The sequence below is a fragment of the Geotrypetes seraphini genome, chromosome 1 (assembly GCF_902459505.1).
Source record: "Geotrypetes seraphini chromosome 1, aGeoSer1.1, whole genome shotgun sequence".
In the NCBI taxonomy this organism is placed as follows: Eukaryota; Metazoa; Chordata; class Amphibia; order Gymnophiona; family Dermophiidae; genus Geotrypetes; species Geotrypetes seraphini.
Genome location: NC_047084.1, coordinates 461,977,633 through 461,996,173, shown reverse-complemented (window position 1 = coordinate 461,996,173; position 18,541 = coordinate 461,977,633). Strand labels below are relative to the sequence as shown.

Sequence of the window (18,541 nt, the reverse complement as noted above, 5' to 3'; positions counted from 1 at the left end):
AGAGGGAGAGAGGGTTACAGCAGATGCACTCAGTCCCCTTGCACCGTCCCTGCTGTCGCCTTACCACAGCTCCCATACTCAAAGGAACTTATTTTCCATTCTGCTGTAGAAGAGCCTCTTCCACAGAAGCACTCACCTCTCCTCGGCTTATAAGCATAAAAGGATGTCTGTATGGAGCAGCACCCCTCCGGTGAACATATGGGAGTCTCTCCCCCAGCTCCAAGGGATACTCTACAGGTACCTGGCCCGTCAGTTCCTGAAAATAGAAGATAGGTGGTGGAAAAGAAATGCATCGCATACTATGTCAGCCCTGCTTAACTTCATCTTGGGACCACCCCCCTCCTTTCCTCCCAGCCATGGGTACTCACTGCCTCCTGCAGGCATAATCTCTTCAGCTCTTTCACTTTCATGCTCAGGGCCTCTTGCAGGTTCCTCTGCTTGTCCATCAGTTCCCGAATCCTCTCAACTCTCACTTTAGGATTTATGTCACAGAAGGGGGAGCCTGTGTTCGGGAGCAGGGGATACAAATGGAGAGGGTTAGACAGAGGAGAATAGGTAAAATAACTGTATAGTTAAGGGACTGCTCCAGGACAAGCCCTAGAGCAGTGTCTCTCAAACTGTGTAGCACGGCACAGTGGTGTGCCCCGAAGAGATTCCAGGCGTGTCACAAGAAATTCCAGAATTTTACTTTATTTTAAAAAATTCCTTTCATAAGTCTCGTACACTAAAATTGATGACTTGTATGACGTGTACTTAAGAGTCTGTCAACGTTATGAGTGTCTGTGTGTGTAAGGATACAACTGCCCAGACAAGCATCATTCTATGACGTGATTGGTCCTTGAAAACTAATCGCAAGTAATTTTTAATTTTTTATGCAGTAGTTATCCTAACATGAGCAACAAAGCAATCAAGGCTGTTACCATTTGGATCTTCTTATCTTTGCAAACTTGGATTTTCAGCTCTGACAGAAATTTTTAAAAAAGAGAGCGACTGCAGATGGTGGATGATAAAATGTGTGTTTGCTTGTCCACTATCGAGCTGTATTTTGAGTTACACTTCCCCCTCTGTATTCACGGTGGTTAGAGGCAGAGCCGGCCCGCGAATATTAAAAAACTGAAAATGATATTCAGGCCGGTTCTACCCCTAACCCCCCCAGCTATTTTAAGCCCTGTAAGGTCCCCCTTAAGCCTTACCTGGTGGTCTAGCTGGTTTTCCGGGCAGGAGCGATCTTCCCAAGCTCCTGCCCCGTGCAGATCGCTCACAGGAAATGTCTGCCTTGAGCTCCCGTCGTAGTCTTGAGAGACGACGGGAGCTCAAGGCAGCCATTTCCTGTGAGCGATCTACATGGGGCAGGAGCGTGGGAAGATCGCTCCTGCCCTAAAAACCCGCTAGACCACTAGGTAAGGCTTAAGGAGGGCTTACAGGGCTTAAAATAGCCTGAAAAATGAAAAAGCACTTTTTGGTTTAAAACTGCGAATAAGCGAATCTGTAGATACGGAAACCGCAAATACGGAGGGGGAAGTGTAATTTGCACTAAAAAACAAGCACATCCATTGCATTGATTAGCATTTCTATTCCATCTACTTTTGTTTCACCGTTGTTACAATTACCCCATACATAGCTTAAAGAACTTTAAATAAATAATCCCCAAATTTATTTTTTTGTTGGTTTTGCAATTTTGTAATTTCAATTATAATGTGCCACGAAAAACATTTGCTTCGTTTAGTGTGCTGGAGCTAAAAACATTTCAGAGACACTGTCCTAGAGTTAAGGCTGAAAGCCACACAAGGAGAAAAAAGGTAGTAGGGACGAGCCTGGAAGCAGGTCTGTATTTGTTACATCTCTGGGTTGTTCTTTTCAGGAGGTATCTGCCTCTCACTTTCTAGGTTTAATATAGGGTACATGAAATGGGGTGGGGTAGGGTGGAGGCATATACCTGGGGAACTGTAGCCAGCAGGGGTGATAAGCTGAGTTCTCACTTCCATGGCTGGAGAAGTGCTCCCTGTTCCTGATCCCTGAGTGCTGCTTGTGGGTGCTCGCTTCAGCTATGGAATAACAACAATAAATGATTAAACAAACAAAATATTGCAATTAAATTACTTGAATATAAAAGAAGTATGATAGAGTTACCCTACTATTTTTACAGTATCATTGGTTACCAATTCAGTATAGGATTCGGTTAAACTCTCAGGCCCAGATTCTCAAAAGTTTAATGCCGTTGCTAAACTGTTTTCCGACATTATAGCCTGCACGCATTTTAGCGGCAGATTATCAAAACGGCTTATCTCTGTTTTTAGTACAGTTTCTAGCAGTTTCCGACACTGACATGCAAAAATGGGCTCTTCAACATCAAAATGAGAACTTCAGTAGATTCTTTAAAATCGTCGAGCCATTCTTCAAGAGCGGCATTGGCGACAGCACTGTTAAAAGCCCTGGCATGAGAGTGTCAGAGACTGTTGGAAAAGCCATTTTGAGAAGCGTGCCCCCCCCCCCCCAGCAGGAGAGATGTCCACTCTCTCCCGCTGCATTACAACACCCCCTACCTCCAACCCCTCTCCCCTGGACCTTTAATTAGATGGATGACCAGAGGGATGTCCACTCCCTCTGGCCAGCTGACCCGCCTCTTCCAAAATGGGCCTTCCCTTCCTCGGCGCATCCTAGGATGCACCAGGGAGGGGCATGGGGCTCCGATTGGCCCAGGTTGTTTAAGGCCTCTCCTGGGAAGGAGGCCCCTCCTATGGGGCGTCCAGGCCAATCAGAGTTTGGGCCCCTTCCCCAGGATGCACCAGGGAGGGGAAGGCCCATTTTGGTAGAGGCGGGCCAGCTGGCTTCTGGCATCTGGGGTTGCTATTGTGTGGTCTGTACCCCTGGAAAGGTCTCTGAGCGGAGGAGCTCGTGTTATCTTGGAAAGATCTGCATGAGGAATGAAAATTACTTTAACCCTCCCTAGAGGGACGGTGAGATCTGCTGCCCGGGAGGGACTTAGGATGGCGATCTGCCACACTGAACATGAGGTCATCAAGTCCTTTGCCAAAAAGCATCTGCCCTTTGAAGGTCAGCCTGCTTAAGGTAGCTGTAGAGGTCAAATCCAAAGCATTCTGCGAGCAAATGCATATGCTGAGACTTTGCCTAGGACCCTAATAAGGTCATACAGAGCATCTGCTACATAATCCACCCCTTCCAGCATCAGTTGGGGGCAGGCGTCCTCTTCCGCAGATGGCACCTGATGCAGTCTTATGTGATAGGCACGTACAGCAAATGAGGCTGCCACTGCTGTCTTGATGCCCAGAGATACCATTTCAAATTGTTTCTTTAATACCATGTCCACCCTGCGATCCTGTGAATCTTTTAACATCACTCCTCCTTCACTAGGGAGGGCTGTGCGCTTAGTGACCTGAGCCACTGCAGAGTCTACTTTGGGCTGTTCAAACAGTGCTGAAATTCAGGTGCCATAGGATAGAGCTTTAGCCACCTTTAAAAAGCCTTCAGGAATTTCCCACTGTCTGTGACTAGAGCAGCGGGGTCTGGTAGTGCTGGAAAAAAGGAAGTCTGAGCACTGGAGCGGCTCATGACTGAGCACTAAGAATTGGAAGGCTGAGCTTCTGTCGGCTCTTTCATGGAATCCAAAATAAAATGGTGGACTGACGCCAACCTAAATAGTTGGCTTAAGGAGGGGTCATCACCTGGGTCAGGGTTCCCCAAGGAATCCTGTTTGATGGCATCACAAATAGAACCGGAGTCATCCAGGGTGGAAACAGTGGCTTGAGATAAAAGAGGCATGTTATCAGTGCGCCAGCTCAAGCAATCTGGGTCCGAATGAGCAAAGATACTGGGAACCGGATCAGAGAAGACATTTTCTTAGAACAGTGCGACAGGTCTGCCAGCAGCAAAGCACAATCCGGGTCTGTAAAATAGGCTCTCTAGATGAGCTGGACAAATTTCAGGGAAAACCCAAACACAAGGGACAAAACCAACCCCTGACGGACAACTGATGAAGCTTTCGAGGGGGTCCTTGGCCTCTAAGCGCTTGCACTTCATGCTATTGCCAGTTTCAGGTACCAGGCAGAATTTTCTGTCCATTTCCCAGACCCTCATTGGTTCCCCAGCTTTAAAGGACCCGGAGGAGGCGAAGCCTGAAGCTCCTGCCCCCTCCTTGTGGTGGCATTGTACATGGTACATGGACTCTCCTCCACCAGCAATCTGGCGCAAAAACCACAAGAATTCAGGAGATCAGATGCTGAAGAGTCCATCCCTATCGATTTTTAACAAAAGCAATGGGTTTTGAGGCAGAAAAAAGGCTTAGAAAAAAAAGATTGTTTAAAATCCAAGATGGTCACTGCTAGAAAAATTGCGACAAAAATGGCCCATGGAGATTAAATGAAAAAAATTTAAAAATGCAGAAATAGGAGTTTTAGAGGTGGGAGACCTGAACCCTACTCTCAGAAACCCCCCAAATGACATTTTGAGACACACACCGGCCCCCCCCCCCCCCCCGATTTTCCAACAGAAAATAATGGGGCTGTACTCACAGTGCTGTGCAGTGCCTGCCTGTCAGCTCTTTTTTCTCACCTACTGCAGCTGAAGTGAAAGGATTTTCTGCCATCTTTAGAATGTTCGGGCTGCCAGTCGGACGAACCCCAACCAAGACCTCCACCACCTCAGAACCTCAACGAACGACAGGGGTGGGAAATATGCAGCCGGCACTCTGATACCCCAAGGGCTCTTACTCAGGGCACCCGCAGCTTGCACTTAAGCCTCTAAGAGTATCAGAAGGCAAGCTTGGTCCCAGGGGAACAGACTCCGAACTGGCACACAGCAGGCTGGCCCCACAGGTCCACAAAAGGCTTGCCCTGTGAAGCTGCAGTCCAGTTCCACGGGATCTGCTTCCTGTCCCAGGCAAAGATCCTCTAAATAAGGGGTCTTAAGGTACTGAAGCCACCGAAAAAAAATTGAACTTACATAAATAAAAGAGAAAAATAAAGCAGATCAGAAACACCTCAGCATGGTACGCTTGCAGAAGGAAAAAACTGAAGGGGGGCACTGTACTCCACTACTATGTGGGATGCGTAAAAAACTTTTGTGTGTAGCTTCTGCAAGACTCGGTTTGTGGGTTTGAACACCCATCTGTCATACAGAATCCAGAGTGGATGTAACAGAATTTACAGTTAGCGGCGTTTCCATGCTAACAAAGGCGCCGGCAGCATGCCTACTGTGCCTAAGTTAAAGTGTCATTTATACAATTTCCCCTCTAGGGCTTACAAAAGTCATAGTGTGGCCTTGTTCGGCAGCTACTGGAGAGAATCAGCCAGCCCTCAGTTTATTCTATTCCATCTAGGAAACGAAGATCCTACTTTCCAGAGAAAAACTACAAATACAAGTCTATAGGTGCAGTAGGTATGAAACTGTGCCTGGCCCTAATGACCTAGAACTGTCAAATGACTCTAAATCCTAACCTCCTGTCCCACACAACTAGCAGACTCATATTGCTCTGCATCCAAGTGCGCAGGGTTCCATGTTAGGAGTCACTGCCCAGGAACAAGGATCTAGGTGTCATCACTAAGGTTACATTGAAACCCTCAGCTCAAATGTGCGGCGGCAACTAAGAAAGCAAATAGAAAGTAAGGAATTATCATAAAAGGAATGGAAAACCAGGATGACAATGTTATAATGCCCTTGAATTGCTCTATCCACACCTCAAATACTGTATGCAATTCTAGTTGTCGTATTGCAAAAGAGATATAGTGGAATTAGAAAAGGATGATGAAAATGGTAAAACGGATGGGACAACGGATGCGGCTAGGGCTTTCAGCTTGGAGAAGAGAAGGCTCAGGGGCGATATGATAGAGGTCTATAAAATACTGAATGGAGTGGAAAGGGTAGATATGAACCGTTTGTTTACTCTTTCTAAAAATACTAGGACTAGGGGGCATGCAATGAAGCTTCTAAGTAGTAGATTTAAAACAAACCAGAGAAAATATTTCTTCACCAAACGTGTAATTAAGTTCTGGAATTTGTTGCTAGAGAATGTGGTGAAATCAGTTAGCTTAGCAGGGTTTAAAAAAAAGGTTTGGATAATTTCCTAACAGAGAAGTCCATATCCACAGGCCATTATTGAGATGGCTTGGGAAAATCCACTGCTTATTCCTAGGATAAGCGGCATAGAATCTGTTTTACTAATTGGGATCTAGCTAGGTATTTGGGACCTGGGTTGGCCACTGTTGGAAACAGGATACTGGGCTTAATGGACCTTCTGTCTGCTCCAGTATGGCAATTCTTTTATATGTTCCAAAATTCAGCAAACTGTCATTTGTGTCTGCTCTGGAGCTCCCTGTACCTACGCTCTCCAGGGGTAGTATCTACAAACAGGATAAAATGGCACCTACCATGGTGGTACTGAACCTCACACCTAAGCCAGGGTATGTGGCATATGATCTCAGTCTCTCAAACTTACTTGCCAAAGAGCCTCCTCCTGGAGTCTGTCAGAGTAATGTGTATAGATGACAGTGTGGGGACTCAGATACAGGTGGAGAGGTGTGTGGCAACCACTCTCGTTCCAGTTCCCTTTCACTGTGTCAATCTCTTGCTGTCACTCACTTTCCAAGAGCAGCTGGTGCTATGGGAGGATAGCGCGTTAGAACTGGCGGGGAGGAGGTGGCCTCTTACCTTGTCAAGGCTCTCATGTGTGCTGGGACGCAGCTGGCTGTAGGCCATTCAGTACAGCACGGGGACAAGCAGGCAGAGTCTGCCACGGGATGTCTGCTTCTTCCACTCTCTTCTCTGTGTGAGGAAAATACAAAAAGGAAAGAAGTTAGGCAAGAAGGTTTCCAGTACAGTATTATTATTATTATTATTACACTCTCCCTCGAGCAAAAAAATCTTGTTATATACCCCCGCTGTTTTCCTGGTCAACAACAGTTACCATTAAAGAAATGTACAGTTGCAAAAGAACTTCTAAAAAGCCAGAGAACAGTGTCCTATATTGTGCTGCTACTGCTACGATTTATTTCTATAGCACTACTAAACACATATAAGAGACAGTCCCAGTGCATCCAGTCCAAACAGAACATTATCATACTTCACACTTATCAATTATACAGCCATCTCCACTGTGCATAGGCCTGGCAAATAGTATCTGGTAAAACTGCACTGAACATTAAAAAGCTTGCTGGTAGTGAATTGCAAAGTTAGGTAATCCGGGAAAATAATACTTATCAAATAGCACGCCTCAAAACCTCAGAAACAGGCTTCTAAGTAAACAATTGTTAGAACTGGAAGCCCAACTCTTATCACTGGCATGCTTATAAGTGTCGGGAAAACTCCACAATATTTGTAGGGGTAAAAAACCCTGTTCTACAAAAACCCGACTTACTAATTCCAAATCAGAACTCCACTATGCAAAACACACTGCGGTTCGACAAAATGTCAATATACTCCTCTCCAGCAAAACTGAACACTTGTTTTAGTGTCCTGGGTTGCCATTGAGTTCAAATAACTTCCCATCGGGTTCAAACGACTTATTACATTTGGGAACGAGGGTCACTCTATTGTTTTCTTTTTTATTTTAAAGCCCAACACATTCGTCTGTCTTTCTCTTCAGGCCCCAAACCTCAGCACAGAGATCAATGCACAGGAAACAGAGGTGCCTAAGGAGAAGGAGCTTGCAAAAGAATGAGATGCAATAAGGAAACAGAAGTTTGTTCTGGGTGAGCCAGCGTGACGAGGAAGGTGGAGATCTGACCCTGAAACCCAGCCAGAATTTCACAAGGGAGAAGTATAGACGTTCCTGGACAAGTCCCTGGAGTTTCACTAGGCTGGTATAGTCTGTGCCTCTCCTCCCAGCTCCCGAAACCAAGGAAGAGATTGAAAATTCATGCCAGAAATAATCTCCCAAAAGATCAATTTGAGGTTCTGGAGAGTCCAGCCCAAAAAGAGTTCTAGAATACGGAGGCTAAAACTCTCACAGAATGTAAGATAAGGACAGCAAGCTTGCAAGAGTGTGAAAATTTTACAAATAACTCCAGTTCCTCCCCTACTACTGTACACGCAGGAAGATATACCTCCAAATTTCTTTAAGCATTGTACTTCAGACATGCCATGGGACAAAAACCATCCTGGAAATCCCTGGTAATCCGATTTAAAACCTGTCTCTGAGCACAGCCTGTTTCTAGGCCAGCTGTCATTAATCCAGTTTCAGGAATAAGCTGGTGGCATAGGGTTACCATATGGCTCCAGAAAAAGGAGGACGGATTGAGACATCTGGGTTTTACTTCCATTGTGAGTTTGCTGTTCCGAGTCTTCCATGCTATGTTTCGTCACGCACACTTGCCTTACCAATTTCGCCAAATTGTGACATACTATGAGATGGCTGAGGGGAGATATGATTGAAGTCTATAAAATCCTGAGTGGAGTAGAATGGGTACAAGTGGATCGATTTTTCACTCCGTTAAAAATTACAAAGACTAGATGAAGTTACAGGGAAATACTTTTAAAACCAATTGGAGGAAATTTTTTTTCACTCAGAGAATAGTTAAGCTCTGGAACGCGTTGCCAGAGGATGTGGTAAGAGCGGATAGTGTAGCTGGTTTTAAGAAAGGTTTGGACAAGTTCCTGGAGGAAAAGTCCATAGTCTGTTATTGAGAAAGACATGGAGGAAGCCACTGCTTGCCCTGGATTGGTAGCATGGAATGTTACTACTTGGGGTTCTGGAATCTTCTGTTACTCTTTGGGATGCTGGAATCTTGCTATTCTTTATGATTCTGAATAGAATGTTGCTACTCCTTGGGTCTTGGCCAGGTACTAGTGACCTGGATTGGCCACCGTGAGAACGGGCTACTGGGCTTGATGGACCATTGGTCTGACCCAGTAAGGCTATTCTTATGTTAGTCATGCTTTCCTGTGCTATGTTTTACCATACTATGCTCGCCATGCTATGTCTCACCATACCATATTTTGTCATATTATGTTTCACCACGCTTTGTTAACTATGTTTTTGCCATCTCTGCCAAACAATGTTTACCATGCTGTCTTTTACCATACTATGCAGTGAATTGGCTGCCTCACAGCACTGCTATGTAAGATGGGGAGTGGCTGCACCACCACCACCACCAACACAAGTGTTTCTTAATAAAGTGCCACATAGGGCGTCTGCTCTGGAATGGGATCCTGCTGTCACGGGGCAGTGTGTGTATGTACGGGTGTCTGAGACATCAAGTGCTATTTAAAGAGATGAATAGCGGGTGGAGCCCTCTATCTCTTAAGCCTAAAGGTAGTAGCAGGGCTGTGAAAGGGTCAAGGCAGGAAGAGGCAGCATGAACCCTGATCTCTCTTGGAGGAGGGGAGAACCTATATACAATGAGCAGAACTTTTCTGTTCTCTTGCTAAATGTACATTTCTGTTGAAGGGCAAAATGGCTATGTACCAAATACCAGCTTCTTCATGCAGGGCACGCAGTGGCATAAGTGCTGAATTCCCCCCATCTCTCTCATCCAGCCTTTGGAGAGAGAGAGGAGGCCTGCTTCATTGCCTGCAGCCTGAAGGTATGACATTTTACCAACAGAGGGACAGTATGCACTACAAAAGGGGATTGTCGCCACTTGCCCAGTGGCTCAGAACCGGTAGCCAGCCACAAGGTTATAAGGGCCACTCTTTACTAGAGTTCTTATATGAAGATGATAAGGTTGAAGGAGTGACAGAGCAGAGTCATTCCTGGGAATGTAGTGAAACTGAGTTCTCGGCTCTCCCACACCCTGCCACATCATCCCCTTCAGCCCCACCCGCAGAGGCCTGTTTATCTTCCCTCCAGGTAGCTTTGCTCTCGCTCTCTCTCGGCTGTCTCTTGTCGGGAGACATTCTCTAGAACCTCTCTCTTCTTCCTCTGGGGCATCCTCTCAGGACACACGTTGCCTGGATGCTGTATGGGGATGGGAGGTGGAGGTGGGGCACAAAGACTAGCTTTCAAATACCAAAACATTTTTCCTCAGGCTAGGACAATATGAACAGAAGATGACAGTACCCCACCACAGTCAAATCCAGGCTAAACTGCATTTTAATTTTTAACTCCTTATTCACTGATTTATGTGAAATCTTTTTTTTTTTTTTTAAAGTAGCACAAACACATGCAGCAATGCCATAAAGTACATAAACATTCAGTAAGTAATCCCCCACCCCCAGAAAGAGTCCAAAGCTGCCCAAACCTCTAAGGAGGTTAACAGAGGAGAGGATTCTTATCTCCCCTGTCACTATAAGGCAGGAAAACCTTTGAAATGTAAGACAACATTGAAAGCCCCATACAATAGCCAAGAGAAATCTCCCCAACCCAACACTACCCTCCCCCCCAACCTCCCGGTTAAAAAAAAAATCCAAAACCCTGGCATGAGAAGCATTTGGGTCCACTCTTCCTATCCACAGAGATTCGACCAAAAGAACTTAAAATCTGACTACTAGCTCTATGAGATAAAGAGTGTTATATATGTATTCACCCCAAATTTTGAGAAAACTTTTTTTTTTATACGAGAGGAGGGCATGCCTCCACTCCAGCAGCATGAGTGAGTGTAGGAGGGAATACAGTCAGTGAGTGACCCAGACTGCCAATATAACTTTCTTAGCCAATATCCCCACCATCCACACAAAAAGATAATGGTGTTTATTACGGATGTGAAGAAGTTCATATTTATCCAATAGTAAACCCAATGGTAAGAGTGGGATCAAACACCCCAGGAGGTGCTCTGCATAGCATAACAGTGAACACTAAAAATTCAGTACCCTTGGGCAAATCCAAAAGGCCTGGAAAAATGAATTACTATCCTGAACACAATTCCCACATAGAGAAGTTATCTTACCTGATTTAAACAGCTGCCCTTAAATAAAGTACCCCAGTGCAGAGCTCGAAACGGACATTCCCACAATTCAGCACTGATGGAAAGGCCTGGAATTCTATGAATCAGTGCACCAATATCAATGTCCCCCACTGGGATGCCCAAATCTACACATCATTTATTTAGCAAAGACTCTCAAGCCAGTTGGAAAGCGTCCGTTTAGAGACAGGACGACCTAGACGGTTAGGGTCGAAGGTCAGAAAGAGCTGAGGGGACGAGCGGTGAGCCCTGGTACGGTCAAGGTAGTATGCAAGGGCACGCTTACAGTCCAGCGTGTGCAATGCCTGTTCCCCAGGATGAGAATGGGGCTTAGGGAAAAAGACAGGCAACACAATGGACTGGTTGAGGTGAAATTCCGAGACCACCTTGGGAAGGAATTTAGGATGGGTACGCAGAACCACCTTGTCATGGTGAAAAACAGTGAAAGGTGGGTCGGCAACCAGTGCATGCAGCTCACTAACCCTTCTGGCAGAGGTGATGGCAATGAGGAAAAGCACCTTCCACGTAAGAAATTTGAGCGAATTTGTGGCAAGAGGCTCAAAAGGAGGTTTCATGAGGGCTGATAAAACCACATTCAGGTCCCAGACGACTGGAGGAGGCTTCAGAGGTGGTTTGACATTGAAGAGGCCTCTCATGAACCGGGAAACCAGGGGATGAGCCGTGAGAGGTTTTCCGAGGATAGGCTCATGAAATGCAGTGATGGCACTGAGGTGGACTCTGATTGAGGTAGACTTGAGGCCAGCGTCGGACAGAGAGAGCAAATAGTCTAGTACAGTTTCCACCGCCAATGAGGTGGGATCGTGGTGATGAAGTAGACACCAAGAGGAGAACCGGGTCCACTTCTGATGGTAACATTGGAGGGTGGCCGGTTTCCTGGAGGCATTCAAAATACGACGGACAGGCTGAGACAGATTCTCTGGAGAGGTCAGCCCGAGAGAAACCAAGCTGTCAGGTGGAGCGAGGACAGATTGGGATGCAGTAGAGACTGATGCTGCTGTGTAAGTAGAGTAGGAAACACAGGAAGAGGAATGGGTTCTCTGGAGCTTAGCTGGAGCAGGAGGGAGAACCAGTGTTGGCGAGGCCACTGAGGGGCGATGAGAATCATGGTGGCTCTGGAGTTTGAATAACGTCCGCAACATCAGAGGCAGTGGAGGAAAGGCATAGAGGAACCGATCCATCCAGTTGAGCTGGAATGCATCCGGGGCCAGACGATGAGGAGACAAGAGTCTGGAACAGAAATGGGGCAGCTGATGGTTGTGAGGAGCTGCAAAGAGGTCCACCTGAGGAGTGCCCCATCGAGCAAAGATGGAGCGGAGTGTGGGAGGATCCAGCGTCCACTCGTGAGGTTGAAGGATGCGGCTGAGATTGTTGGCCAGGGAGTTCTGTTCGCCCTGGATATAGACAGCCTTGAGGAAGAGACTGTGGGCCGTGGCCCAGGTCCAGATGCGGATGGCCTCCTGGGAGAGGAGGGGAGATCCGGTGCCGCCTTGCTTGTTTATGTAGTACATGGCGACTTGGTTGTCCATGTACAGGAGAAGAACCTGAGGATCGAGAAGGCCTTGAGAGCATGAGTTCCAGGAAATTGATGTGATGTTGATGCTCCTGAGGGGTCCAGAGACCCTGGGTGCGAAGATCTCCCAGGTGAGCTCCCCATGCTTAGGGGGAGGCATCTGTGGTTATGATCATGGAGTGAGGGGGTAGATGAAAGAGTAGACCCCTGGAAAGATTGGAGGAGTTCAACCACCATTGAAGAGATTGCTGAAGAGACGATGTCACAGAGATGGGATGAGAAAGAGGATCCGTGGTCTGTGACCATTGGTTGGCTAGAGTCCATTGAGGTGTCCTGAGGTGGAGTCGCGCCAGAGGAAGCACATGGACCGTCGAGGCCATGTGGCCCAGGAGGACCATCATCTGCCGAGCTGGAATGGAGTGATGAAGGAGCACCTGACGGCAGAGGTGGAGCAGGGTCCGTTGGCGGTCGGAGGGGAGAAATGCCCTCATCAGAGTGGTGTCGAGAACGGCTCCAATGAACTGAAGTCGCTGCGTGGGAAGCAGATGCGACTTGGGTAGTTGATCTCGAACCCCAGGAGATGGAGAAAGGAGATGGTGTGCTGAGTGGCTTGTAGTACAAGTGGAGACGTAGGTGCTTTCACCAACCAATCGTCCAAGTAGGGGAACACCTGGAGGTTGTGAGACCTGAGAAAGGCCGCCACCACAATAAGACACTTGGTGAACACCCTGGGCGATGATGCGAGGCCAAAGAGTAGAACTTTGTACTGATAGTGGCGGTGCTGTTTCTGAAATCGGAGGTAGCGACGTGAAGTCAGATGGATTGGAATGTGAGTGTAGGCCTCTTTGAGGTCTAGGGAACATAGCCAGTCGTGTTGAGAGAGAAGAGGGTAAAGCGTGGCAAGGGAGAGCATTCTGAACTTTTCCTTGACCAGACACTTGTTGAGGTCCCGGAGATCGAGGATGGGACGGAGGTCTCCTGTCTTCTTGGGAACCAGGAAGTAGCGGGAGTAGAATCCCTGACCCCTTTGGTCTGAGGGTACCTCTTCGATGGCGTTGAGAAGAAGGAGGGAGTGGACCTCCCGCAGGAGGAGGGAGGATTGGGAGGAGTGGAAAGCAGACTCTATGGGAGGACTGTCTGGTGGAAGAGTCTGAAAGTTGAGAGAGTAGCCGTGGCGAATGATGTTGAGGACCCACTGGTCTGATGTGATGACCTCCCAACGGCTGAGGAAAACTTGGAGGCGGCCTCCGATAGGCTGAGGAAGAGGCAATGATGGTGGGAGACTGGCCATGTCCTGGAGAAAAGAGTCAAAAGGGTTGAGATGGTTTTGACGGAGGGAGAGGCTTGGCAGGTTGGTGAGACTGGGAGCGAGCCTGAGTTTGATGCTGGTGACGAGGTCGGCGAGGCTGCTGTTGTGGCGGGTTGAGAGGTCTGTCCGAGAACCTGCGCTGGTAGGAAGACTGCTGTCTGTAGGGGCGAGCAGGCGGAGTCTTCTTTTTAGGTTTCACCAGAGTATCCCACCTGGTCTCGTGTGCCGAGAGTTTCTGGATTGTTGAGTCCAGGGACTCCCCGAAGAGTTCATCACCAAGACAAGGTGCGTTAGCCAGGCGGTCTTGATGGTTGATGTCGAGGTCAGAAACCCTCAGCCAGGCCAGACGCCGCATGGCAACAGCCATGGCAGATGCTCGAGAGGTCAGCTCAAACGAGTCATAAATGGAGCGTACCATGAATTTCCGGAGTTGGAGCAGACTGGAAATTTGCTGTTGGAAGAGGGGGACCTTACGTTCAGGGATGTATTTTTGTAAGGAGGAGAGTTGTTGCACCAGATGCTTCATGTAGAAGGAGAAGTGAAAGGTGTAATTATTTGCTCTGTTGGCCAGCATCGCATTCTGGAAAAGGCGCTTGCCAAACTTATCCATAGTTTTTCCCTCTCTGCCAGGAGGGGTGGAGGCATAGACACTGGAGCCCTGAGTTTTCTTTAAGGTGGACTCCACCAGGAGAGATTCATGGGGCAATTGAGACTTGTCAAACCCTGGGATCGGAATGACCCGTTACAAGCTATCCAGTTTGTGAGGGGCCCCGGGGACAGTGAGGGGGTTCTCCCAATTTTTGTAAAAAGTTTCCCATAGGATGTCGTGGACGGGTAACCTAAGGAATTCCTTGGGAGGTTGCTCAAAATCTAGGGCATCGAGAAAAGCCTGGGACTTTTTAGAGTCGGACTCTAAGGGAATGGAAAGAGCCGCCGACATCTCCCGGAGGAATTTGGTGAAAGAGGACTGTTCGGGTTTTGAACCGGTATCAGCCACCGAGGGTTCCTCGTCTGTTGACGAAGCGTCTTCCTCGGTACCGGGCGGGGATTCTTCCCATAAGTCCGGGTCCCTGATGTCAGGGTGTGCACGGCGGGACGTTGGTGTGGAGGGCTCGGCATGGCGGGTCTTGGAGAGAGACTTGCCGGAGCGTACCGAGGCGGTACCGGGAGAGGAAGACCGGCGCCGTTCCGGGTGCCGGGAAGGGTCGGTATCAGAGCGGGCCTGCACCGTAGGATGGGAACGGTGTGGTTCAGCCGAGAGCACTGGCATGGAAGTGTTAAGCGGTACCGAGGGGGTCGACACCGATGGGATCGTGCGAGGCTCGGACCGGTCCGGTACCGAAAGGTGTGGGGCCAACATCGCCGGCAACAGGTGCTGGAGTTGCTGCTGCAGCTGCTGTTGCAATTGGGCTTGGAGTATGGCCGCGATGCAGTCTTCCAGGGGAGGCACCGGTACCGCTTTTTTCTTCTTCGATACCATAGGTGCCGCTCCACGCTCCGGCGATGAGGAGGCCGATGACGAGGCACTCACCGATATCGGAGCGGAGCGTTTGTGGGGTCGGCGCGGTGCCGGGAGGACCGGAGTCGCAGCCGTGGCAGGAGGGCGCTCAAGGGAAGTAGAAGGCTTCTTAGCCGGCTTACCTGGGGCCAGCGACCCCGAAGAAGGATCCGGTGGCGTCGAAGTAGTCGGTGCCGACTTTTGAGATGCTGTCGACGTCGCGGCAGGTTCCATGGCAGATCCGGTACCGAAAAGAATATTTTGCTGGATCTGCCTATTTTTCAATGTGCGTTTTTTAAGAGTAGCACAGCGGGTGCAGGTGTCAGCCCGATGATCCGGACTCAAGCACTGCAGGCACTAATTGTGCGGGTCGGTGAGAGAGATCGGGCGTGCACACCGCTGGCACTTCTTAAAGCCCGGCTGAGGGGGCATGAAGGGAAAAATGGCCTCCGCAAAATCGAAGACGGAGGCCTGTATGGTGGCAACAGGCCCCGCCGGGGCCGACCTGAAAAAATAAAGAAAACCCGACGAGTTTTTTTTTTTTTTTTTAAATAAAAAGAGAAGGAACCCGAAGGGAAAAAGAGAAAAAAACGAAAAATTACGCGAGCGGGAAGGCAGAAACTGATTTTTCAATGGCCGTTGAAAACACATGCGTCTTCTTCGCTCCGCGGAAACGAAGAAACTGGGGACCCGCACTCCTCCGTCGGGCGGGAAGGCACTCGCGCATGCGCGGTGCGGCCAACTAGAACTTTCTAGTTAAAAGTGTCCGTACCGGGGCTCCGTCGGTGACGTCACCCATGCGTTAAGAATATGCTGCCTGCTTGTCCTGGGATAAGAAACAAGTCTGTTGGAATCAAGCGAACGCAGTAAATGTGAAGGAGTATAAGGTATATTGACAGAAGCTAAGAAAGATGGCTGTGAAAGATGGAGAGCTTTAATTTTTAGACACAAAATTTTAAACTGACATCTAAACGAATATTACTTGAATTACTCCCACCAGAAAACTTTTTACCTCTGTTATGTCTATCTATACAGAAAATGCTGCAATTCAAATCACGTCTATATCTAAGTCTGTATGCTACATCTATACTGTAAACGCTGTGTGTGTCCTATGTCTACCATGTCTGTACTTTTAGTCCGCTTTACTGTGAATGTACTCTTGTAACCCGTTCTGGGCTCCTTTGGGAGGACGGGCTAAATAGATGATTAAATAAATAAATAAATTGTACAGGAAGCCAGCGTAATTGTATCATATGACTTTGCTTTACATAGTTGCCTCGCTGCAGAATTCTGAAGAGTCTGAAGACATTAGATGAAGAAATTCCACAGTAAACTGAATTACAATAAACAATTCTGATCTGATCTTGATATTACAAATGCATGTATAAGTGTATGCTGAGCTTGAAAATCTAAAGTGAAACTAAAGGGCCCGCATGGGACTGGAGCTGCAGAATGGTTCCAAAAACAAAACAAAACATGTAGTTGAGTATCAACAATGGATTCAGGCAGCTGCACCAATCGCAGAGTCCTACGGTGGGACTTGTTCTCTAGGCCATCAAGCTTTTCTTCCAGAGCTTGCACTTTAGCTTTAATATCTGTGCTAATCGCCAAAAGGTCCTGACACTGCATAGAAAATTCTCCTTTCCAAAGACTTCAAGTGACCATCAACAATATCCAGCTTATCCCTAATTTGTTGAAAATGCTTGTCCAGAGGGAATTCAAGTTCACTGCGAACCTCTGCAATGATCTCCTGCGGAGGTAATGGCCACCAGAAGGACAGTCTTGATCATGAGATCCAGCAAGAATGCTTAGTCCAGAGGTCTACAACGCAAGCGAGCCAAAGATTGGAGGACCAGGCTGAGATTCCAAGACAGGTAGGGCAGCTGCACAGGGGCTGAAGCCTCAGTGAACCCCTCAGAAAACGGATGACATCCGGAGAGGCCAAGGAGCCCCTCAGAGATGTAGGGCCTAGAAAGGAGAGACCAGCAATCTAGCCCCTGAGAGGATCACAGCCAGGCCCCTCATCAGGCCACCCTGAAGAACTTCAGTATCCAGGGTTCGGACGGAACATTTACATATATCCTAAATAATTCTAGCAAATGATTATGATGTTCAGGTTTACAGTTAACCTTCTAATTAAGAATACTATATTTACAAGCATCCTAAATAGTTCTAGCAATGAGTACTATATTTGTTATATTTACTCTCATCTTCGATAATTCTAGTTACACTCATCCAAAATAATTATAAGATGTCTTCCCTCCACTCCACTCCTGAGAAAAGTAAGACCTGTACTCAGATGTCTTGAATGTGGTATAAAATACGAATAATTGCTCCTCATCCTTCTTGCCGCATATGGGAAGGAGGCCTTAGAAGTCTGTCCAGCATCAGCTACACTGCCCCATTGCTGGAGTCACCATCAAGGCTTTCTCCAGCACCTCCCAATCTGTCTTGCCATATACAGGACACAGGCCATAGAAGTCCATCCGGCATCACTTTCCCACTGCTGGGCTGCCATTTAGGTACCACTCCTGCACAGTTCCCCCCCCCCACCCCAATCCCTCCTGGCACAGGCTTCAGATGTCCTGTTCAAATGAGCAGGCAGAAGATAGCAGGGCTTCTGGCTCAGCTGCGGCTTGTTTATATTTTAGCTGATGTTGTGGGTGTGCTGTGTGAGTATGTGTCCCAGGCCTATGTTAGGCAAGGCACACTCATATAACACACGCACAACAGCTACCTGAAGCTCCACACCTGCTGTAAAAAAATTCCCTGGTAAGAGGTGGGCATTCCCTTCTCTTCCCTTTTTTTGCATTATAAGGAGTGTTCATTTAAATATTAATGAGCTCCTTGTAATGCATTTGTATAGGGTTCTCAGTGGCTGCTACCACTATCGACAGAAGCCCCAGAGCAGTGTTTTTCAACCTTTTTACACCTATGGACCGGCAGAAATAAAAGAATTATTCTGTGGACCGGCATCGGTCCACAGACCGGCGGTTAAAGAACACTGGGCTAATTCGTGGGCCAGACCCCGCCCATCTCTACCCAGTCTCCACACCAGACCCCACCCCCATAATAGTACTAATTGTAACACTATTTTTTCCATTCATTTTTCACAGATACACAATATAATCTTATTAACAACACATAATGGTTAACCACAAAATTAAATACACAAAGCACAGACAGCAGATGTAAATTCTCAAAATTGACATAATTCAATCACTAAATTCAAAAATAAAATCATTCCTCCCTACCTTTGTTGTCTCCCTCCCTCCATGCTATGCCTTAACTTTTGGCCTGCTCCCGCCTGGCCATTTTATGCCGCCCCCGGTATTATCTTCAGGCCAGCT

The 18,541-nt window shown here is 47.7% G+C and overlaps 1 protein-coding gene across 5 annotated transcripts in view; it reads right to left on the bottom strand.

Moving 5' to 3' along the window:
* Window positions 1-18,541, bottom strand: part of CCDC120 (coiled-coil domain containing 120) — a 126,315-nt gene that overhangs the window by 11,150 nt on the left and 96,624 nt on the right. For 4 of the 5 annotated variants that reach the window (XM_033923015.1, XM_033923040.1, XM_033923031.1 and 1 more), the window contains 4 exons: window positions 6,664-6,777; window positions 1,937-2,045; window positions 369-502; window positions 137-256 (listed from right to left, as the gene is read on the bottom strand). In XM_033923015.1, coding sequence (XP_033778906.1) covers window positions 137-256; window positions 369-502; window positions 1,937-2,045; window positions 6,664-6,711 — 411 coding nt within the window. In that variant the 5' untranslated portion in view covers window positions 6,712-6,777. The other variant, XM_033923048.1, reaches the window with a different exon arrangement.